This window comes from Alosa alosa, chromosome 23 (genome assembly GCF_017589495.1).
Source record: "Alosa alosa isolate M-15738 ecotype Scorff River chromosome 23, AALO_Geno_1.1, whole genome shotgun sequence".
Taxonomy (NCBI): Eukaryota; Metazoa; Chordata; class Actinopteri; order Clupeiformes; family Clupeidae; genus Alosa; species Alosa alosa.
The window spans coordinates 9,703,668-9,727,694 of NC_063211.1; the positions used below are offsets into that span (position 1 = coordinate 9,703,668).

The window sequence follows — 24,027 nt, forward strand, 5'->3', positions numbered from 1 at the left end:
CATGCAGAACAGTGAAACACTGCAAAGTCATAATATTCCTGCTTATCTCTAAATACGGTCACACACCGAGATGCACAGGGACAGTACAGATATCGTACAGTCATTGCATAGAATCTTACTTTTAGTGTCAAGGTGATCCACTACTAAGAAATGCAGAACATCAAACCACATATTGGAATATTGGGCATAATGCAGAACATTAAACCACATATTGGAATATTGGACATAATGTTCTATTCCACTTTCTCAACATTCAAGCTGCTTCTTACCACTCTATAATGTCCAATGTAATGTCCATAATGTGCAATGCAATTTCCCATTTAACCCCAAGCAGAGGTGTGAGTGTCATTGGCCATTTCTTTTCTTTATGCTGGTGAGCAAGTTGATAGATAGATAGATAGATAGATAGATAGATACTTTCTTTATTGATCCCTAGGGGAAATTCAAGGTCACAGTAGCATACAGACAACATACAAACACACACATTCACTAACAGCAGAAAAAGTAATTAAAAGTATATAATATAAAAAAAAAAAAACACAACTAAGCAATAAGGACTGTAGAAGATAAAGAATATACTAAAATACACATTATACTAAATAAAACTTAATCTAAATCAATTCTAAAAAACAGTATCCACTATCCACATAGTGGGTGATTAATCAATCAGATGCGCTTGCAATGACTGAAGCAGGGACTGAGCCGATGGTCCTCTGTGCATAAGGTAAGGTGCTCTTTGTGAATGAGTGTCATGGTGATGGTGCAAATGAGTAAGTCAAACAGTGCAAGAATAAAGTCAATATAGTTATTTATACATAGATATATAAAGAAAGGTATAAGTGTGGTCACAGTTTGGCTGTGGCATGGAGGGAGGGGTTGTGCATATGTGCTAATAAAGCACGCAAACAGTGAGGCAGAAGACAATGGTAAAGTGGCTAGTGGACAGACAGTTCAAGACATGGAGATGGTGAAGAGGCAGACTATGCGGAGAAGTCTATTTCTCTCCTTTAGTGATTCATTGAACAGTTCAATGGCCCTGGGGATGAATGACTTCCTCAGTCTGTCTGTTGTGCAAGGCAGTGAGCGAAGTCTCCAGCTGATCAGGCTCTTCTGCTTAACAATAGTGCTGTGGAGTAGATGACACTCATTGTCCAAGATGTTGATCAGTTTGTTCAGGGTCCTTTTGTCAGATATTGAACTGATGCACTCCAGTTCAGCTCCCACTACAGAGCCAGCTTTCCTTACCAGCCTGTCAAGTCGCCTCGCATCCTTCTTCTTTGTGCTTCCTCCCCAACATACCACTGCATAGAAGAGGACGCTGGCAACAACAGACTGCTAGAACATCCTGAGGAGCTTGCTGCACACATTGAAGGAGCGCAGCCTCCTCAGGAAGTACAGTCTGCTCTGCCCTTTCTTGTAGAGTGTGTCAGTGTTGGCTGACCAGCCCAGTTTATTGTCCAAGTGGAGACCCAGGTACTTGTAGGTGCTTACCACCTCGACATTGACCCCATCAATGGAGACCTGCGGAAATCCACCACCATCTCCTTGGTCTTTGAAGTGTTGAGTTGGAGATGATTGAGTTTGCACCATTGCACGAAGTCCTCCACCAGGCTCCTATACTCCTCCTGCCCGTTCCTGATACACCCCACAATTGCAGTATCATCAGAAAACTTCTGCATGTGGCATGACTCAGTGTTGTAGCAGAAGTCAGATGTGTACAAGGTGAACAGGACTGGAGAGCGCACAGTTCCCTGTGGCGCTCCAGTGCTGCTGATCACAGTGTCAGAGAGACAGTTCTTCAGTCTGACGAACTGTGGTCGCTCCGTCAGGTAATCTGTGATCCAGATTACCAGGTGAGCATCCACACCCATCTGCAAGAGCTTGTCTCCCAGTCTGAGGGGTTGGATGGTGTTAAAAGCACTTGAGAAATCAAAGAACATGATTCTCACAGCACTTTTCCCCTTGTCCAGGTGAGAATGTGTCCTGTGTAGAAGATAAGTGATGGCATCGTCCACGCCACTTTCTCCTGGTATGCAAACTGCAACGGGTCTAGTGCATAGCGTACCTGGGGTCTGAGCATACCTAAGACGAGTCGCTCCATTGTCTTCATAACATGTGATGTTAGAGCAACAGGTCTGTAGTCATTAAGCTAGGATGTGGCTTTTTAGGGACAGGGGTGAGACATTATGTCTTCCACAGTGTTGGAACTTGTCCAAGGCGTAGACTCAGATTAAAGATGTGCTTCAGTGGCTCCCCCAGCTCAGCAGCACAGGCCTTGAGTAGCCTTGGACACAGTCTGTCAGGCCCGCTGCCTTTCTCGTGTTCAGTTTCTTTAGTTTAGCGCTCACTTGTTTTCCTGTGATGATGGGGGGTGTAAGGGGAGGGAGGGGTGCATCTGAGATCTGTGTGTCTGATGGCTGTTGACTGAGGTCGTTGTCGCCCCATTGTTCGTGATCGCCGTGTGGGGAAGGGGTGCAATATCCAGTGATGGTGGGGGTACGATAGCCTGTGATGGTGGAGGTGAGTAAGGGTGTCACGATTTCGATTTTATATCAAAATCGTTCGAAATTACATCTCAATCTCGAACTTCGAATTTAAAAGTAGAATCGACGATGCAGCCACACCCCCAATGTCACATCCACCATGTATGCCAAGACGCACAAACGCACGTGCTGAACTGCAGCATCAACACTCCTCTAATTTTAGGCTCCAGCCAGTTAAAATATACACATCAACCTACCGAAATCAAAGCCCATCTTGCTACTTTGAAATCACCGGTGTGTAAGTACTCGTTCATTCACGTCAATTAAAACTAACTTACCCTACTCAACTTAGCAAGTGAAAAGATGATCTAGTTACAGTCCAAAGTTACTTTAAGGCTTAAAATGCACATTGATAAGTATCCATGAACACTAACCTTGGGTCTCTTCGAAGTGTGCTGAAACGATCAAGTTATAATTCTGTGTTGTTTCATTTTACTATGTTCACGTCTCTGTTTTAGCCTAATGTTGGTTCTGTTTACATTACAACCTCATGGTTGGAACAGTTTCAAAATTAAAAGCGGTTTTAAAATAAAAGCCCCCCGAAACAGAAAAGGAAAAGGCCAAAAAGAGTAAATAACAAGGAATGGATTAATAGTAATAATGGATTAATAGTAATGTTGAAAAAAAGATCGAGAATCGAATCATGGATTTGGAGAATCGTGACACCCCTAGAGGTGAGTGTTGCACTGGTATTGAGGGGGTGGGGGCTTGGGGATGACCACCTCCTTGATGTCCCTGTCAAGGCTGCCAGAGTCGTGGACGCCTCAGCAGGCACAGGCAAGGAGGCATCAGGCGGGGGCAGGGCGTGAGGTGGTGATGGTTTAGGTCGTTGGGCGTGAGGTGGTGATGGTTTAGGTCGTTGGGTCTCACCAGGCTGGAGAGACTGGGAGGTGGGGATAGGGCAGGCACGCAAACAAGAGCAGTGCCTGAGTCTGCAGGGGGTGGTGGACAGACCACTCCCATTGGAGCTGGAGCAGGGCAGTCAAACCTGTTGTAGATTATGTTTATAAACTCCTGGTATGTCCTACTGTAATCAATTGACGACATTGTATTAAATGTGCAGTATACGTAGATAAGTGTATATATACTCTTTTGATCCCGTGAGTGGTCTCTGCATTAAACCCAATCTGTGAATTAGTGAAACACACTCAGCACACAGTGAGGTGAAGCACACACTAATCCCGGCGCAGTGAGCTGCCTGCAACAACAGCGCTCGGGGAGCAGTGAGGGGTTAGGTGCCTTGCTCAAGGGCACTTCAGCCATGCCCGGGGTTCGAACCGGCAACCCTTTGGTTACAAGTCCAAAGCGCTAACCAGTAGGCCACGGCTGCCACACAACAAAACAAAAAAGTGCAAATATGTCAACATATTTTCCTTCCAAGGAAATGTGACGCCTTGTTGGCATGCTCTGTTGGTATGCTTATCTAAGGTGGCCATCTTGTTTCACTCTAAACTAGACATGTCTGCTCATGCAGTGAGTCATCATACTACCACACCCCCTCTAAAGTGACAACAGTCTAGGCGGGTCTGCATTCTCCCAGGTCCTCTCCAGTTGTCTCATAGTATGTATAGTATGTAAAGAGACCTTGGGTTTTAGAAAGGCGCTTTATAAAATAAACGTATTATTATAAGTGGAACTTCAGGATGCCTCAAGCTTGATAATAAAAACATGCAAAGCTATACTGAACTGATTTAACTTGTATCTGTTTGAGACCCACATTACTTTATGCCTCAGAAATGCTGTTTGCGTGCTGAAACTTGTACGATCTCGTGGCACATGCATGACCTGGAGGACTAGTGAGTAATGGTGTTATGAATGACTACATGGAAATGTATTTTCTGTGTGAAGGCTGGTTAGAGGGGCAAATTAATTCAATTCCCCTGAGGTTATGTTAAAGATGCTTTGTGTTGGACAAACATAAATGGCCCGTAAAAAGTATAGCAAGTGGTCCAATAAAATCAACTATCCCAGGAGCTGCACTGCCACAGTAACATTGGAACATGGTTACATTCAAAAGAAGGTTACAGGAACCGTTAATCAACAAACAAGTATAAGCTCAGAAAAATCTATAGTCTGTGAGCTTTATTATGTTTTGGACCAGACTTTTAAGCATCATGCATCATCTTGCATATCTCAGTCTTGGCTGTGATATTAGTTAATGAATACAGATAACAGTAGCTCATGTATTGTCCTCATGTGTACACTGTGTGCAAAATTATTAGGCAAGTTGTATTCCTGAGGATTTATTGTATCGTTGAACAAACAGTTTTCCCAGTCAATCAAAAATGTTAATACACCTCAAATCTGAATATTTAACAAAGGAAAGGGGAGTTTTGGCTTCATCAGGAAAATATCTATGTGTGCAGAATTATTACGTAACTATTAGTGTACAGAATTGTTATGCAACGAAATGAAAAGCTAAAATGTTCCCATCTCACTTGTTTATTTTCATTTCTAAGAATAATACATAAACAACTCAAAATGTACAAATACACACTTCTGACATTTCAAAAAATATTCAGTGACCAATATAGCCACCGTTCTTTTCAATAACAGTCATGAGCCTTCCATCCATGGAGTCTGTTAGTTTTCTTATCTGTTGATGATCAACTTTTTGCGCAGCATCAACCACAGCCTCCCAAATGCTGTTAAGAGAGGTGTATAGTCTTCCCTCACTGTAAATCTCACGTTTAAGGGCGGCCCACAAGTTGAAGGTCAGGTGAAGGGGGGTCACATCATTATTCTGTCATCTTCAAGGCCTTTGCTGGCTAGCCATGCAGTGGAGTACTTGGATGTATGTGATGGAGCATTGCCCTGCATAAAAATCATGGCTTTCTTGAAGGATGTAGATTTTTTCCTGTACCACTGCTTGAAGAAAGTATCTTCTAAAAACTGGCAGTAGTTTTGAGAGTTGATTTTAAGTCCATTTTCAACCCTAAAAGGTCCAACTAGCTCATCCTTAATAATAGCAGCCCATACCAGTACCCCACCTCCACCTTGCTGGCGTCTGACTCGAAGTGGAGCTCTGTGCCCATTAGTGATCCAGCCAGGGGCCCATCCATCTGGTCCATCAAGAGTCACTCTCATTTCATCTGTCCATAAAACCTTTGAAAAATCTGTCTTCAGATATTTCTTGGCCCAGGCTTGACGTTTCAACTTATGAGTCTTGTTAAGTGGTGGTCGTGTTTTAGCCTTTCTTACCTGGGCCATGTCTCTGAGCACTGAACACCTTGTACTTCTGGACACTCCAGGTAGGTTGCATTTCTGGAATATGGCAGCACTGGAGGTTAATGGGTTCCTGGTAACTTCACGTTTAATTCTTCTGAAGTCTCTAGCAGTTAATCTGCATCTTTTTTTCTCCACACGTTTCTTGCGACCCTGTTGACTATTTGCAATGAAACGTTTGATTGTTCGGTGATCACACCTCAATATCTTTGCTACTTTAAGAGTGCTGCGTCCCTCGGAAAGGCATTTTACTATTTTTGACTTTTCAGAGTCAGTTAACTCTCTTTTTTGGCCCATTTTGTCTAAGGTAAAGAAGCTGTCTAATAATAATGCACACCTTGATATAGGGTGTTGATCACTATAGGCCACTCCCTCCCTCATTACACAAATACACATCACCTGATAATGCTTAAATCCAATTAGCATTCAAGTTTATATAGCTTGGAGTTGGAAAATGTCCATGAAAAATGGCAATAAGGTCAAAATACTCACTTGCCTAATAAAATCTGCACACAGTGTAATCATGCATGTCAAACTCTAGACTTCTCAGACAGGTCAAGTGCTGCTTTCATCCTTGTGATTCCTTTGTCCTGAGAGTGTAGGTGAGTGGAGAGTTTGAGAAGCGGGTGTGGCTTTACTCCATTCCCATTCTACGTGGCTTATTTGAGTTAACATGCTACTACCATGCAGTGTCAATAAAGTATGGAAGTGGTACTAGGATGGCTTTCTATACCTTTTGCACATTCCTATGTCAAAAAAGTGTGGAAGAGTGAGTCAGAGTGGCCACCTTGAGTGCATCTCTGATGAGACCCTGTATGCACATGGCTGTCTTGACTTTATGATTGTAACCTGTGATTCGTCTGTGTCTGTGAAATGGGGGGGAAGAGAGAAGCAGAGAGTGTTTTAGAGGTGGCTCCCTGCTCAGGTGTGGATTAAGGCGGGGCTGGTAAAAACTAATCCTTCCTGTCTGCTGCTATTCAGGCTGACCCTCGCTCCATTCTTGCTTGTTTCTCTTTTGTTCTGGTGCTCATTTCGTAAGATACAACCACGTATTCCCTTCACCTGGACGCCGTCCCCTCCAATTCCAAGAAGTCTCTCTCTCGATCTTTCTGAGATATCTGCTGCTATACCACTGCGGGTAAGTACAGTACATATTTGTGAGAGATGTCTGTCCATCTGAATGCGTACCAGCCCTTTGTGGATATTCCTGTCCATCGGTGACTATAGCAGAACCAGATGGGCCACATATTTATCAGTTATAAAAGTTGTATGTATTGGCTGCCAGTCAGTCAGGCGTTGCACTGTGGGAATATTCTCAGCCTTTTCATTTGGGATTTTAACAGATGGCATTTGCTTTGCTCTATCGACAAGCGTGTTTATGCTTAGTGACACGTTTGCTCTTTTGATAATCCACACTGTTCCTCATATAATACCGAAAATAAATATGGACATTGAAAAGGATCTTTACCTGTTCATAATGAAATCTAGATGCTTTGTACAGTATAATTGTTATTTGTTCAGTAGACTGCCCATTTTCCTTTGAACTTGGAAGCACTTCTACATTAATTCCAGCATACATATACAGTTGGTTGAATACATCACTAAGTCATCTATTTCAGATATTGATTTTATCCTTTCCTTAGTGGAACAGTACTAAATCTGTATTGTGTTAACAAAAGAGGAACATATTTCAAATTTCACTTCACGGGGAAATGCTGTTGCCATCAGGTTATATGAGACTTCTCATTTGCGTCTCATGCTTTGTCCTGGTATTTTCCCTTCTTCTACCCCACATGACTTCCTGCCTGTCTGGTCTTGCCCTGTTGCGTTTGTCTAGATCTCCGCACCAGCTCTGCATGACCATGTCCACGGCCCTGCCCCTGTCCAGCTTCACCACAGCCTCTCTGCAGAGAGAGGGTCGGTTTTGGTTGGACGTCACGCTTCCGACTTGCGGGAACCTCAGGTGTAACGGAAACGGGGTGTGCGTGACCCGCGACGCGGCCGAGGGCTGCGATTGTCGCCTGGGCTACACGGGCCAGTTCTGCCGGGACACGGTGAACGAGGCCGTCTCAGTATCGCTCTTGCTCGGGGTCCTGGCTGTCATCTTTGGGATCATCGCTGCCGCCTTCATCTTCGCCAAACTCCGGCAGAAAAGAAAAGCACAGCTCAGGTAACGTGTCTGACGTCACAGTAGAATATATGAAGCTGTGAAGTTCCTTTGGGCGACAAGTGGGGTGTCGGAGGTGTTTTTCTTTTTTTTTTTTTTTGGGGGTTATGCCTTTAATCTGACGGGACCGTGAAGAGGCTGACAGGAAGTGGGTGGGAGTAAGAGATGGGGTGGGATCGGGAAATGACCCGGGCCGGACTCAAACCCAGGTCCCAGTGGGCACGAGGACCCAAATATACACCCCTTCAACAATAAAAACAAAAACAATGCTTGAACGTTCTATTTGGGTCCCAATCTACTTCCTCTGCATTAAGATAACTTATGGAATGGGTGCTCCTTGTTGGTGCCCCCCACCCAATCCCAATCCTCCACCACCTTTTTTATGCAGCCCTTGCCACTTAATCTACTAAACCCCTCTTCTACTGCACTCTTTACCCCCCCCCCCCCTCCCCATTAATGCACAAATAGGCTGACACCAGACATAATTTCACTGCATTTCTTACTTCCAGTAACTATATGCATGTGACAATAAACTTCCTTGTATCCTTGTATCCTTGTATCCTTGGAATGTTAAAAAGGAAGTCTTGTGGGGCCAACTATGATGCTGATAATGGAACTCTTGAAAGGGTCTATTAAGGTTTTGCACCTACGTCATAATGTCATGTGACCGTTTGTTTACAACTAGAGTGGTAGGCAAGAATGGTAGGCAAGGCACTGCAGAGAGTGGTAGGCAAGCCTACAACAGTCGGGTTGCATAGGCTACACATAGTTACAAATAGCTTCAAAATTGAAATTTTAATATCAAATATTGACCACTTGTGTAGGCCCTAACAGTTGGTTTTACAATAAGAAGCAAAAAGGTGACGAACGACCGTTTAGCCTACCTATCCTCGTGGTTGTGGAGGATGATTGTTAGCAGCTGTGAAGTCTTTTATTCTCAAGATAGCCTAATGGTGTAGCCTACTGTCTACGAAGACGTAGGCTAAAATACAACTATCTACAGTCATCCAAAAATGAATTGCCAGAGACAGGCTATGAAGGGAAAAAGTGCAGCATTTTAAACATGGCAAGATTATTTTTACCGGAACAGTTTGTTCTAATTTGTCTCGTGAAATTCGTGCTCGTGGACATCAATCACCTATCTTCTGTCCTTCTATTTCAAGTTATCATGTGTGTCATTTGATTATATAATCACAACAAATGCTAATAAATGAAAACAGAATAGGCTTTTGTGCTATAGGCTAACGTTACAGGTCACTTAGGCTAACTCCCGTATGTCAAAATAAACTGATTTGATCCTAATAGTTTAGCGATCACACACAACAACTTAACACAGCAACCTCAAACACCACTGTTGAACCTAGGCTACTGCTTCAGTCATGTAAGAAATAAGCAGTTTATGAATTATCTTTACCCGTTTAATGAAGTCCACATGACCAAAATAACAACATATTTAAAGGCTGAGCTAGCATAACAGCCTAATATAGGCGATGCAGCAATGGATAACTAATAAAAAGTTTCACACAATTAATGAACTTTATCACTCACATTCTGAGTTTTTCTGGGTGGTTATATATCCATGCAGATCGTCTTGGAATAAGCCATCGCTGTTATATGATATAATATGTTACAGGATTCATGACTAACGCCATTAATGTTATGATGCTGACTGACGCTGGCTATAACAGTAGCTCCTAGGCTACCGTTTTAAAGTCTGCTGAGTCTACTGCCTACCAAAACCTGTCGCTGTTCAGTTGAAGTTAAATGATCAAATATTGTTTGATTTTGTGTCAGCTTTCAGAAGGAAGACATGTTCCTTTCTGGTCAAATTTCACAGCTTCTAAGAAAGGCTATCGTCTTCGTGTAAACCGAGTTTTGAACAGAGAAAAAAAGTTAGGCTACCATTAGGCTACATGCAGGTTCTCCGATACAGATCAATGCACCAAATCAGGGCGATTTTAGCGAAACAACGTTCCTGTGAGGCTTTATCACCTTTATTGATGCCTGAAATGTTGACATTGCTGAAATACAGAGATGTAGCCTACTGAGAGGCAGCTGCAGACAACGATGTTCAATGGGTTCAACTTGTCCCTTGCCTACCAGCTGGATGTAAACAAAGCTATAGAACCTAGAATACGTCACATGAAAAACGTTAATATGGTATGGGCGCTGTAACCAGTTGCACCACAGCGTCCCCCCTGAAGTGCTTTCTGTTTGGCAGCCAGCTGAAATGAGACATTTTGGCTTCAACATGATGGCTGCTGTCCATGTGATGTAAATCCATGAAGCAAAACATAGTTTACGCAAGCCATATACTGTTTCACAACAACGGCAGGAGTAAGACTGAACTACCCTTCTTAAACCTGTTCAACATGTTTTCTGTGGTAAGACCATAAAGGCTTGGGATTGCATTCAGTATAATATTCAAGAAATGCCAGAGCTGCCTTGATGACCAATTCATTGCCAGAAGTTGTTTATTACTTCCACAACTCAAAATCATTGTTGGTGACTTGTTTTCTCAGCTTATAACATATTCAGAATAATGATTTGGAAAATAATTATTTCAGCCCAGAGGTTTGCAGGCAAGTGTAGATAATTAACTGTGTGTGTGTGTGCAGGTTACTCTGTTCAAACTGCCTTTATTTGACATGTCTGACAGTGTGCATCCTTTGTGCAGAAAAGCCACTGATCAAGAAAGAGAACGAATGAAGTTGGAGGGGGAGTGGGCCTAAAGTGACCCCATCTTTCAAAAGGCCATATTGGCATCGAACAAACTAGAGATGCGGAAACGAATGGCAGTAATAAAAAAAAGGGTCATGTGTCGTGCAATGAACATTTGTCATTTCAGTTATTTTTTGGATGCTATCTAGAAATGTTTGTGTAACTGTTACATCCATTATTACCTTGTACAGTGAAATTAGTTTAAACTGTACCTAAATCTAGGCTTTCTTTGTCTTTGCGATTGTATCTGCACTAAACTAAACTTTTTGATATTTACTTGGAGACATATTTTGTATGTAACTGACCTCTGTTCAAAAAAAAAATTACTGAAATGGCCCACGAACAAAGTCCTTTGAGGAAACTATTATAATTTGATTTCAACTTGAAAGTAATGATTGCACATAACAAGAGCTAGAGTAACTCACAAGCAAGACATGGTAACTTGGTTTCATGAAAAATCACAAGAACATTGTTTTTCCTGCACGCCCACACATAATGATCACACAGACAGCCACTCTGACCGGTCTAGTTGGATGCACCACTTCCTCTATATGGTTTAAAAGCGTAGTTGTCATGTGCAATGTGCCTTCGTTTCAGTTCAGTGGAATGCATATGTTTCAATTTGCTTAAAAAGGTCCATTGGTTTTTAAAACTAGTGGAAATGTTTGGAAGTAAAATACTTATTTCTTGTGAAGATTTGACTTTCATCACTGTTTGACAGACCCTTCAGATTTAAGTCATCAAGGATTAGTCCAGAAATTAAGCTGCTGCTTTTTCTATGCCCTGTCATCTATTGTTAGTTTATATCACATTTATTTATGTGTAGATTATCAAGCTTTTATCCAACTTGTAAATAAAACAACTGTTTTCAAAGTTTTGGTCCTTGTGTGTTCATTTTTCATCATCAATCATTATTCAAACTTAATTGTAAACAAAGGGAATACAAGTTTATACTGTAAGTTTATACCTTTTCAACAGCAATATTTTCTCCCAATAATACAGCATGTACACTGTAGTAATCCATGGTTGCTCCACAGACAGTTAGCCAGCCAACACAAATTGGAATAATTGATTGATGAGTATCTAATTGAAGTTATAAGTTTACATGGAATAATCTTATCCTGTCCAGCAACAGTTCTGCAGTGCTTTTGTGAATATGACTCCTCTGCACCCATAGCAGAGAGACACACTTTTGTTTGCTAAACTAGGCTAAACTATATGAAGGCAACATGAATGTTGAGTGTATAAATAAGGTCTGGCAGCAGTCACCATTGGTAAGCCATAGCTTCTTGAAAAACTTCGTCTGATTTTTTTTTTGTTTAGGATTCATCCCTTCAAAGTTCAGAAGCTTAACAATAAAAAAAGTTTCTCTTAAGTTCTTAGACATTTATTTGTTTCTTACAAGAAAGTACAACAAAGTGTTTAAACGACTCAGAGTTAAGCTTACTAGCAGTCACTCCACCTTCAAAGACCACAGTTGAATAAGGCTCACATCTTCAACCACACAAGTAAAATGTGACAACTGTATTCCTTACTAAATAAGATGTAAAAATTGCAGTGCATAAAACTGCACAGTTCAAACAAGTTGGAAACAACTGATTTTCACTAAATATATGTTCTGTCCACATTCACAACGTCAGTTATTTGCACCACAATTTATAGCTCAATGTCCAAATCATATACATATTGCACGTCTTCTCTTCCTATAGGACCTTCATAACCCTGGGGAAATTTAAAGCAAATTTCATGCGGATCAATAAGAAGCAAGGTGTTAAGTTGGCTATGCTTCTTATCTAGGCTACTTACAGTATATGTATCTTACATGTCAATGCCAGTCATTCTTAACTACACCTATGTAAACCTTTGGCCCATTATTTTACACAAATATATCAAAATAGCCTACAATCTTCATGTAATCTTTAGCATATTTCAGACCCCAGGTGGGTTGTCACAGAGACATCTCTTCAATTACCGGTAGTGTTGTAGTACACCTAAAGAAAGCATATTAGTGTCACTGCAGACCTCGTCAGCCTTTATGAGCTGTTCACAAATCCGCGTCGTAAGGTTGAGCAGCATATGAGCTTGCTTTGCTGCTTGCCCGAGGAGCAGGCCGGGGAAAGTCGGGCTGGTCAAAGGAGTCTTTTGAGTATGGGACACTGCTGGCGCTGCTCGGCGCCCTGCTTGTCATGCTCGGGACCGTGATCCTGCGTGGGGGAGAAGTGTTGCGGTTGGACCTCCCAGTGTCTTTGATAACCCTCTCGCTGCGGTTCTTTCCACCGCAGCAACGGCATATTCCGATGAACATGACGATTCCGCCAAGAACTTCCATGATGCCTCCAATGTACCCAAGCACGATGCAGTAGCCCACCCGGATGTCTGTAGATTTAGCTGTGATGTTAGTCAAAATGTGTGTGTACCAAGCAATGGGAATGATGGTCAGGACACCAGAACAGAAAATCAACAAACCACCCAGACCAGCTACAGTCCAGTTGGGTCTTTCCCTCCAGCACCGGACACCGGGAATTGCAACCGCCAGGCCTATCAAGGTGACGATAAGAGATGCCACCATCATGCCCTGGGCAATCTCAATGATCTGCTCATTGAAGTAAGGTTCGTCTTGTTGGTTACACTGAATATCTCTAGAGGTGGTAGATGCGCGGCAGATGTCCCATATCCCCTGCTGAAGGAAAACATCTTGGGCTTCAGTCGGTATGTTATTAACAGTTCTCCAGTTTGGCGCCACCGTGGCGGTAAGATCGAGAACAAACCCACACGGAGCCATCACCATCCCGAAGATCAGGATGCCCGGTGTCCGAAAGTGGATGAACGTAGGCATACTCGTAGGCATCTTGGACTGTATACCCACGTGCTGTCAGTCGAGAAGCACTTGGAACATTAACTGCGTTCTGTTGACAGCGCACGTATAAACGTTGCCTGACTGAAACCTGAAGGGGCTGAATTGTCGGTCCAAATATATGGGTGTGGTTTACAGTTTCACCTGCTCAGAGAAACATCCTGCACAAGTTTCGGCTGTAACCAATCAGAAGTGTGATACGCTGCAGGTTCCTCTATGGCAGGTATCATATCCTTGTCTTTTACCAGAATATTAGTTGTGCTAACCTATATAACAGACAAAGAGGGAAAATGGCTTGTAAACTATGCTCGAGACTTCCCTTAATTTATATCCAATAGGCTATAAATGCCTTGATAAGTTGCCGTTCTAAACTGAGCTGCACCTGTGCTCGATATACATGTCACCAAGTGTTTCTTTTAGCCTATCCCTAGCCTACATTTCTACATTCATCGAAATTAGCTTGAACATGCAAAGTGAATGGTGCATAGCAGGAGTTATTTACACATAGTTTAACTTGATAAGATGTTTCCCAAGCGTGCGCCAAAGATGACGGGTGCAGTTAGTTATGATGGTATGACGGGAATGTAGATGAACTGGACGCACTAATTTCAGTCAGAGAACAGATGAGAACACGAATTTGTCAAGTCATTCTTTAAGGCTATACTGCCGACCATTAGTTTGATTTTTATCCGTCGACACTGTGGCTAGTTTTAAATGTTTATGTTTTGTTGCCATTGCGAATTTCCATCTATTTCTTTTTCGGAAAATATGTAGGCCTACTTGTTTGTTTAATATAATGTTATTTAATTGCATTATAATGTATGTTTAATGCAAGGATGTCTTTTCATACTTTGTCAGAGACATGGTTTCATACAGCATCCCATGGCAACCGCCAGGTGAGCTATCATTTGCTATAGGCCAGTGTTTTTCAACCACTGCGCCGGGGCACACATAGTGTGCCGCAGAAAATTATCCAAATGTCACTCACTGGTCCAGAAAAGCAACTGTTGCATCAAAGAATTTATAACCACATGCTCTCATAGCCTGGCTAGCGCCACCACTTCTCAATCGCGCGCAAGGCAGCATGGGAACACCCAGGCTAATGCTCTCATTGATTGTATGATTGCACTATTTGTGGTATGCAGGCATTGTACAACGGGGGCCCCATATCCAGTATTCACAGAATCATCACATATCCAGTTCATAATAACAATTGAATTAGATATAGTCACCTACAAATGAAACAGAAACAGAGGCGCTTGTTTTATTGCGCAGGTCTTGCTTGCATAGAAGCCATAATAAGGCCATATCTGTGTATTATTTGAAATTTTAGGCTATGGTATGTTTATTTTTTTTTCACACAGGATGTTAGTGTGCCGTGGGATATTTTAAGTGTCAAAAGTGTGCCGTGGCACAAAAAAGGTTGAAAAACACTGCTAGGCTACTGATGAACGACACTCTAGCTCCCTCTTCCGTCCAGGTTTAGGACACTTCACAGTCTTTCACTTCAACGCTTGGGGTTTCTGAGGATTTTCCCGGCGATCAATTTGTTAGACATGCATATTCGGGCTAAATTAAGGCTCATCTATCTATCTATAAAGCAAGAAGCGTGTGTCCTAATGTCTTTGGCACGCATATCTCGCTGACCGTTTGTCAGACTGACCTAAGATTTCGTATGTGGCTCACGCGTGGCACAAGGTGTGCAATCTCGATTTTGAAGATTTTTGAATGCATATTTCAAAATATGCTTATTTACGTAGAACGTTTATCGCTGCACTAAGGGGACCAGTTTCAGGGGAGCTCCACCCCATATCTATTGTGTGGCTAGGTCTCACTTTGATGTCAGTCACCGAGAAACACGCTTTGGATTCCAGCGGCTGAGTAATCTCACTTCATCTCCGAATTTCCGAATATTTGTGAAGAACACACTATCAGTAACCCAATTAAGCTTAACAATTAACATCTATAAGACCCTTTCAACAATAAAAACAAAAACAATGCTTGAACGTTCTATTTGGGCCCCAATCTACTTCCTCTGCATTAAGATAACATATGGAATGTTCAAAAGGAAGTCTTGTGGGGCCAACTATGATGCTGATAATGGAACTCTCTTGAAAGGGTCCATAGCCTTAACTCAAAACAGCTGTTAGGCTTATGTCATTCTGATCTGTATAAATGTCACATGCAGCCATGACTAAATTCTGCTTAGGCTACTGCACAGTAATTATAGGCTAATATATTATAATATTCAGTAGGCCCTATTCATTATTGAATGCTTAGCTGGAACGATGTTTTTCCCTATCCAGCCTGATCCCTATCATCCTATTTTAAAGCAGGGATACCTGCCAGCATGTGATTTGGCTACGGGTTTTCTACAGGAATGACATGTTTTAACGGGCACTGCACTAGTTTCATTAATGTTATGGTTGCTGATGACAATTTGTTAACATATCATTTCAGTAGCATAACATTACATAAATGCTTAAAAGTCCATTGAGTATGTGTTTGGAATTAGAGTAAATTAGGCTACTGGTACTGTGCTGTGTGGTGGATAGGCCTATAGGCCTCACATAATCACATTTATTATGATACTCCAGTCTAAACCTAATGCCTCTGTTGTTGTTTTTTTTGCTTAACAAACTTTTTTATTTTTTATTATTAGTTAAGAATTACATAATTTTAAATGAAAGCAGTACTTGACATGAAGATGCACCCTCTATGCTTGCAGCATGCAGAGCTTCAGCTGCATTCTTTTCATTGTCTTATTTTGTGCACAGTCCACATGATAAACTAGTCATATAGGCCTACACCATATTCAAAAGGGTAGCCTACTTGCAGCTGTGCTGTTCCATCACTAGATGCCACAAATCAACTTTGATAATCTTCTGATTGAGACAGATATAATCCCTCATAGAAATCAATCACGTCTCCACAAATCTCTGCTAAGATTCAAGATGTAAAGTTTATTATTTGTTTTTTGAAGAACATACTTTTTTCTTTGTCTCACCTTTTATAAAATGTGAGAAATGTTTACTCTTGACTGTTGGCATACAGTACACCCTCCCAGCATTTACATGGGGTTCAGGTGGTCAGGCACCCCTAGTGGCCTGTTGCTTGGGTAAGGTGATGATGATAGGTGGGTAGGAGTAGCCGGAATAGAGGCGGCTGTTGCCATAGGGATTGTAAAGGGAACCATAGGGGTTACCATAACCATAGTTACCATAACCAGGGTAACCAAAACCAGAATAACCGTAGCCATACGGCAGACCATAGCCATATGGGTTGGTGAGGCCGTTCAGGCTCTGGAAGCTGTTCATGCCCTGGAAGCTGTTCATGCCCAGAAGTGCATCTGCTGGGGGGACAGGGTAGTAGATGCTGTTGCCATATGCGGCCTGTGCCTGGGGCTGGAGCATCTCAGGGGCCTCTAGGTGCTGGGGCGTTAGAAGAGATATTGTCACTCACTCACATACTTTAGCACCGAAATATAGTCACTCACTCGCATATTTTAAGGAGTACAGGTACCACTATCCATAGCTATGATGGTACTTTTAAAGTGTAAAATATTCTGATGACCTTAAAATGTATTTTTAAAAGCCATTAGGTCTATACAGCCAAAAATCATGGGATATTTCGAAATCATAAATTAAATATGTTGCAATGCTAATTATTGGCTTAGGAGCCTCCCGTGTTTACCTCTGGAGTTGGTTGTTCGTTAGCCCTCTCCTCTGGGTGCACCTGAGGGAAGGAAATCAGATCCTACTCAATCATCTACCTTCATCTGGCATTCCTCCAGAGATGTGATTTATGGGATAACCCCAGTAATCAAAACCAGCCAATACCCCCGACACACACAATAATTATAAATATTAACTGTTTAATACAACCCCCGACCACCACCACAATAATTTGACATAATACACACAATTTGGAGGAGGAGAATTTATAATAGGGAAACTGTCAGAAATACATGCTTCAGTTGAACTTGAGTTAAATGTGATAATACAAAATATTATGCTGATGGAAATGAGATATGATGTTTTAAACTTACAGGAACTGCATGAGAAGTGGCCAGCAGAAAAGCCACTAGAATCAGTACCCTCTTCATTTTTAAAGAAGCTGTAAGAGTACACACATTCTTTATTCATTAATATTTTATTATTTTTTACACTAATTAAAAAACAATACAGTATATGAGGAATTCCGTGCAAAACTGTCACATCCATAACGCCAACACAATGCCATGGTATTTAGTTGCCGTAATGGATGTGACAGTTTTGCGTGGAATTTCCCATATGGCAAAAAAAAGTATGTGAACCCATGCTAAAGTTGACTAAAAAGAGGGGAAAAAATCATCTTTTGGAAATTGAATAATGTATTGTAAATAAATAAATGTTCTTCTTTAAAATACAGGAGGCATATGAACCCCTATATTAAATTCCAGGCAGGCTGATTTTCCCATAAAGGCAGGTATATTTTTTTATTTTTTAACTGCCAGTTATTTCATGGATCCAGGATATTATGCATCCTGATAAAGTTCCCTTGGCCTTTAGAATCACATACCCTTCACCATACCTAGATTGGCATGGTTTTATTTCAGTTAGCCTATTAGCTGGTTTGATTTGCTTTGAGCTCAACATTTATTTATTTACGACATTATTTATTTACAAAGAAAATTGGTGTCCTTAAAGGTTGGATTTTTCTTGATTTTTTAAATTAAGGCATTAAGAAAAGATGTTTTTTTTATTCTTCTTTTCAGTCAACTTTAGCATGGGTTCACATACTTTCTCTTGCCACTGAATAATAATAATAATAATAATAATAATAATAATAGTAATAATAACCTTTATTTGTATATAGCACCTTTCATACACAGAATGCAGCTCAAAGTGCTTTACATTTGGAGCATTTAACACAACACTCAGGCTAATAGAGAATAAATTAATAAATATAATTAAGTAAAGTTCAATTACTGTTAACTTGTGTGTTCTATACAGATCAAGCAATCGATCTGCTATTTAGCCAAATTTGTTTCTTCACATTTTGGTTTACACTTTGACCACAGAGGGCACATGGACAAGAACTACACCCAGAATTGACTGCAACAATGATGACTGCTCCTTACCTTCAGTCTGTTTGGTCCAAAATGTCCCAAGTTGTTATACAGTATATTTATCCATACATCTGTCCTTTTATATCTGTGCAAAGTGTTCTTGGCCAATCAAATTGCCCTTTCTTGTCAGACATCCATTTAGTAGTGGGTTGTTGAACAGTTTGGTGAAGTTGTTTTGTTGGACTCTTTGGGTTAATTTGCCAAGCCAGCTGATGTAAACATTACCCCTCTAATGACTGCTGCTTGAAAAACAAAACAAAATTTTAAAATACCACAGCCATTTTGCATGTGCCTACCGTAAATATTTTAGCCCAACAGTCAAGTAGCTGTGGTTTACTATGTTGCAATATGATATATTTCACTTTTGGTGAATAGCATAACATGATTGGAGGTGAGAGGCCTTGCCCAAGTCAGTATTGCAAAACTCAAAAAACATCTTAGGCTGTAAATTCAGAATAGCTTTTTTTCTTTTGAATTTTAATGTGCTGTTGAGATTACATTGATCTTTTTTATTATTGACACCCCGTTTCACAGGGATGTTGTGTAAAACTATAAATGAAAGCAGGAAATGTTAGATATAATGTTGATGTAATGTTAAAATAATCGATATCTGCTATCTGCATTTCATGAACCCATATTTAGTTGCAGAAATCAAATATTGAAACTGACAAATTTGAGTATTTCATGAAAGTAATAAAGAAAAACTACCGGTATTCATCACTCTGTGAAAGCTCTGTGTGGGCAAATAATGCAATAATACACACACACACACACACACACACACACGTTGAATTATGTAAATCTCTAGGATTAAAATTAAAGGCTATAATCTAAAGAAGCAAAGGCCTTCATTACCTGCTGAAGTGTCAACTAAGGCATTTTTATTTTTGTATGTGGTTTTCAAATCTGAAATCTTGAAATTGTTTACATAACATACATTTCTTTTTGAGACATAGGACAAAACATGATGCAACACTGGAAAAGGAACATTTTGAAATAATGTAATGATAAATTAAAATGCATGTATATATTTAAGATGTTCTTATCTACAGAGATATGATTGATATACAACAGGTGTATCTGACTCCTTGCTTTTTTAGTGATACAACCTTCCAATCTTTATTTAGTTTATATGTATTTTAATCTCATTGTTGAATGGTGTTGAATGGTGCAGTTGGTGGGACCCAATTGCAAAACCTTATAAAAACACGTGTCATTTAGACCAGTGTTTCTTAACTGGTGGGTCAGGGCCCAAAAGTGGATTGCGAAACCATTCTGTATGGGTCATGGAGCTTGTGGTAAAAAGCAATAAAGAATCGCCCATTTAAAATGATTTAATATCAGATCTAATGCCAGACCTTTATTTGATAGACTTTATTCATATGCAAGTCATTGCCAAGGATATAGGCAATGTTTATGTGACAGGTCATGTTAGACAGTGGTGGTAAAAACGGTAAAACGACCCTGCGTATTTGAAGTATGGATTCACTTATGTTGAGGACAAAAAGGGACAGAAACCCCAGTGTGTGGTGTGGTGTGCCTTAAATTGCTGGCACATGAGAGCATGAAACCATCAAAACTAAAACGCCACATGGACACAAAGCACCCTATCAAAGACAATCCTGTTGAGTACTTTGAAAGGCGACATAGGAGTTGAGGACTTCGCAAATGTGCAAATGTTCCAAACAAGTACAGGCACTTTGTGCATCTCTCCATGTAGCTCGCCATATCAGTTGGCTTGAATGCTAAAAAATATAGTTCACAACATAATGACCATGGGAAATTCAAGGTCCCAAGGCCAGACCAGTTAAGAAACACTGTTTTAGGCCATCTGTTTCATATGAGATAATGTTAAAGTATCATTTTTAAAACACTTTCATAAAAATACATTTCATTACTTACCTCCTGCTCTGTGGAAACACTGTAGTGAGATGTCATTAGGTGTCAGAAATGTATAGAGCCCATAAGAGGGTCTGGACAAAAATCCAGTGTGAATGAAAAAATGTAATGCGCATGAAAAAGGGGTAGAAATGTGACACAATTATGAATAAATAACATTGAGAAGATAGTGGATAGATACAAGAGAAGAGAAGAAGAGGATTGTTGTAATAATAACATTCGTGATTTAACACTTCATAATATTCACAATTAGAAATATGTTAATTATTAAAAGCTGATGGGTTACATGTACAATTGTTGGACGTGTTTTGTCTCATCTCCTAACTCCTAACTTCTTAACTGAAATAACATTATAGCCAGTGATATTTGTTGCCATGTCTTTGGGGGTTTTGAAAAGGTTCATTTTGATTGACCACAAAGACTGGATCAGCATTTTGTCATATCAGGTCTAGACAGTGGCCTGGAGAGAACCTCACCTGTGTGTGTGTGTGTGTGTGTGTGTGTTCACCTGCTCCGGGTTGCCTTCCATATCCCAACCACAGGCATGATGAGGCTTCACAATTAACTCAGGGGATTAACGCAGAAGAAAACATTTCTGTTGGTTAAGGACTTGTTCTCTGCTTGATTTATTTGGATATTTATGCACTAAAGTGTATATTCTGGAGTGGGAGATATTGTGGGCAAGCGATTTTCATTATGCTCACCACAAAGTTTGGAACCTCAATGAAAACTGTTTTAAATCAATGTTATTTATGCTCTTCAACATCCTATTCTGCATACGTTTTAAATCCTCACCACATCAAAGCATTTACTCTTACCATTAGATAGTGTATATTTATTAACAATAATGAATCATTAATCCTTAAATTGTTTCAGTGTGGCACAACAGTACACTCATTCTTTTATCTGTGGCCTACCAAATAGGTTTCAAGAGAAATGAGGAAGACCTTTTTTGATTGGTTGACTAGAGACAGACTGATCCTTTATATACATAATCTAGAGTTTTCTCTGCGACAATCCTGTCACTGACACGTTTTTGTTCGGCTCGGAATATACTTTTGCTGTAAGTTTCTGTGTTACATAATTAATATTTTATACTATATTGTATTATATTAATATATAAACTATATAATATAAATTGTATTATATTGGCCTATATTAATAATATATTCTATCTATAATTACACATTTTTTGTCTTTAAGCACTATATACTGTACTGTACTTCATATATGTTTTCATTCTGCAGTCATGAGATAATGAGGCTGATTCTGTGGATGATGATGATAATGATGATGATGATGATGTTTTTCTCAACAGCACCCTGATGAAGGCTTTCATTGGAATGATGAGTCTCATATGTTTGAGTCTCTCTGCTCCAGTAAGTAGATGAGCAAGCTTCTGCTCAGAGCTCAGTATTTCTTTCATTGAGTGCAAGCATGTAGCTGAATAAGATGTTTCAGCAGCAGCATCCTCATGTGGATGATTTCAGCAGCATCATTCTCATATGTGTACCATTTCAGCAGCATCATTCTCATATGTGTACCATTTCAGCAGCATCATTCTCATATGTGTATCATTTCAGCAGCATCATATGATACACATATGATATGAGGATGATGCTGCTGAAATGGTACACATATGAGAAGGATGCTGCTGAAATGATACATGTGTATCATTTCAGCATCATCCTCATATCATATGTGTATCATTTCAGCAGCATCATTCTCATATGTGTATCATTTCAGCAGCATCATTCTCATATGTGTACCATTTCAGCAGCATCATTCTCATATGTGTACCATTTCAGCAGCATCATTCTCATATGTGTATCATTTCAGCAGCATCATTCTCATATGTGTATCATTTCAGCTTGATCTAAGAGCTCCAGGCGGAGTGGAACAGATCCAGGCTCAAGTGAGCATCTCAAGTTGTGCATGTTGTTATGATTTCAGCATTACTGTGAAACCAGAAGTAGCCTATCATGCCTTATGAAATATTTGCTTTCATGGTTTGTTTGAAAAAAAATATCCCACAACAAAAGAATGTAATGGCAATATTTTGAAAATATCTTTTGCATGGTCTGTTTATAGCCTATGACATTTCCTGGACAACCTTTGGCGCAACAATCTCGAAGAAATATCACCTCCCACACATACACCTACCCAATCTTTCCGAGACTGGATAATTTCTACTATACGTATCCATCTGGCTCAATGACCCCGGTCTTCAACCTCTACCGGTCCTTCTCACCACAGGTCTACTTACCACTAGGCTACACACCGCCCATTTACACCCAGTACCCGTCTCTGAACAGAGACATGACCCCTTACACTGTTTATCTGAGACAGGGAATGTGATCAGTTTGTCGTTTTGTAGTAGTACTATGAGAGATCACATTTTTTATTATTTTTATTATTTGTGTCGTTAGCTGTTTGCAAGATTAGGTTAAATGATGATATTGCAAGGGACATGCATTTTGTTTTTGGTGTAAATTGTTTACTTAATCAAACATTAAACTTCTTGAAAACATTTGACAAAAAAATAGGTTATTTTCTAATTGCTAGATAATTATTCACTGTGGTCACCTCAAAGCAGTGAGTATACTGTGTTGTGTATTTTGAGTAACGCAAACTTGAGTACTTGAGTGACACAAACAATCTCAAGCTGGGTGGCAGTAGGAAGTTAGGGAAGTTGGGGGAGTAATGTGGCATTTTTACTAAACATTGGTAAACATGTATCTGTATCCGTAATGTCATGCTTCAGAAAGATTTATTATCAAAGGGAGAAGATAATAAATTATCATTTTACCTTCAGATTAAATCAGCTGAGTCACTAAATTGGATTAAATTCCTGATTCTTCACACTCTAAAAGATGGACACCAAGTTGTGATTTGGGGACCTCTCTCAAAAAAAAAAAACTCAAGCACTTGCACTTTGGATTGCTGGAATACATCACTCCTAGGACTCAAGACTGGTTGATGTCTTAAAAGCTTCTACTTGGCTTCTCCACTTTACTCAGTGAGCAAGATAGAAGCAGAAAGATCTTTTCAGGTATACAGAATAGATGTTTATCCAAACATGCTCAGAACCAACAGCCTGAGTGTTCAGACTCCATGACCCTCTCCACCACCACCCTCTCAAATTTCAGATTAGCCAATCAGAAAACAGTCTGAAACACATACATAGACCACATAATGTTGATATTTGAACCAAACCCTGATCTCCAGCCTCAATGCCAAGCAAAAAATACATGTAGCATGTCAAAACATGTGGTCTCTGACCGACTGGGCTTGTGTTAGAGAGATTATTCTGACCACCATCCTAAATATACCAGGCCTGCAGCTCTGCTGACAGCACTAAGGAAGGCTAAGTGAGGTTCTAACCAGCGGCACCCGGAATGACTCGCCCTCGAGGAACAGGACAGCTGAGGACAGAGAAAGTCTATACTGAGGCACTCAAACAAGTTAGTCCTTCTCCAGAGGTCTGGTGTAATTAATACATTGATTG

General features: G+C 40.4%; 2 protein-coding genes and 1 long non-coding RNA gene across 4 annotated transcripts; 2 read left to right on the forward strand and 1 right to left on the reverse strand.

Annotated features, from left to right (window-relative positions):
• The first annotated feature begins 6,098 nt into the window (after positions 1-6,098).
• Positions 6,099-11,515, forward strand: LOC125288622 (neurogenic locus notch homolog protein 3-like). Of its 2 annotated transcripts, none has more exons than XM_048235144.1 (4): positions 6,099-6,370; positions 6,750-6,906; positions 7,606-7,938; positions 10,613-11,515. In XM_048235144.1, the coding sequence occupies exons 3-4, from the start codon at positions 7,625-7,627 to the stop codon at positions 10,665-10,667; spliced, it is 369 nt and encodes a 122-aa protein (XP_048091101.1). In that variant the 5' UTR covers positions 6,099-6,370; positions 6,750-6,906; positions 7,606-7,624; the 3' UTR covers positions 10,668-11,515. The 2 variants fall into 2 exon arrangements, with proteins under 2 accessions (XP_048091101.1, XP_048091100.1); XM_048235143.1 differs by having other exon boundaries at positions 6,808-6,906.
• A 512-nt stretch (positions 11,516-12,027) lies between these two features.
• On the reverse strand, positions 12,028-13,602 carry cldn23.1 (claudin 23.1). Its single transcript, XM_048235045.1, has one exon. The coding sequence runs from the start codon at positions 13,502-13,504 to the stop codon at positions 12,701-12,703; it is 804 nt and encodes a 267-aa protein (XP_048091002.1). The 5' UTR covers positions 13,505-13,602; the 3' UTR covers positions 12,028-12,700.
• Positions 13,603-21,845: 8,243 nt separating this feature from the next.
• On the forward strand, positions 21,846-22,926 carry LOC125288116. The gene is made up of 3 exons (XR_007192453.1): positions 21,846-21,898; positions 22,390-22,434; positions 22,611-22,926. It is a non-coding gene; the product is annotated as an uncharacterized LOC125288116 (long non-coding RNA).
• Positions 22,927-24,027: the final 1,101 nt, after the last annotated feature.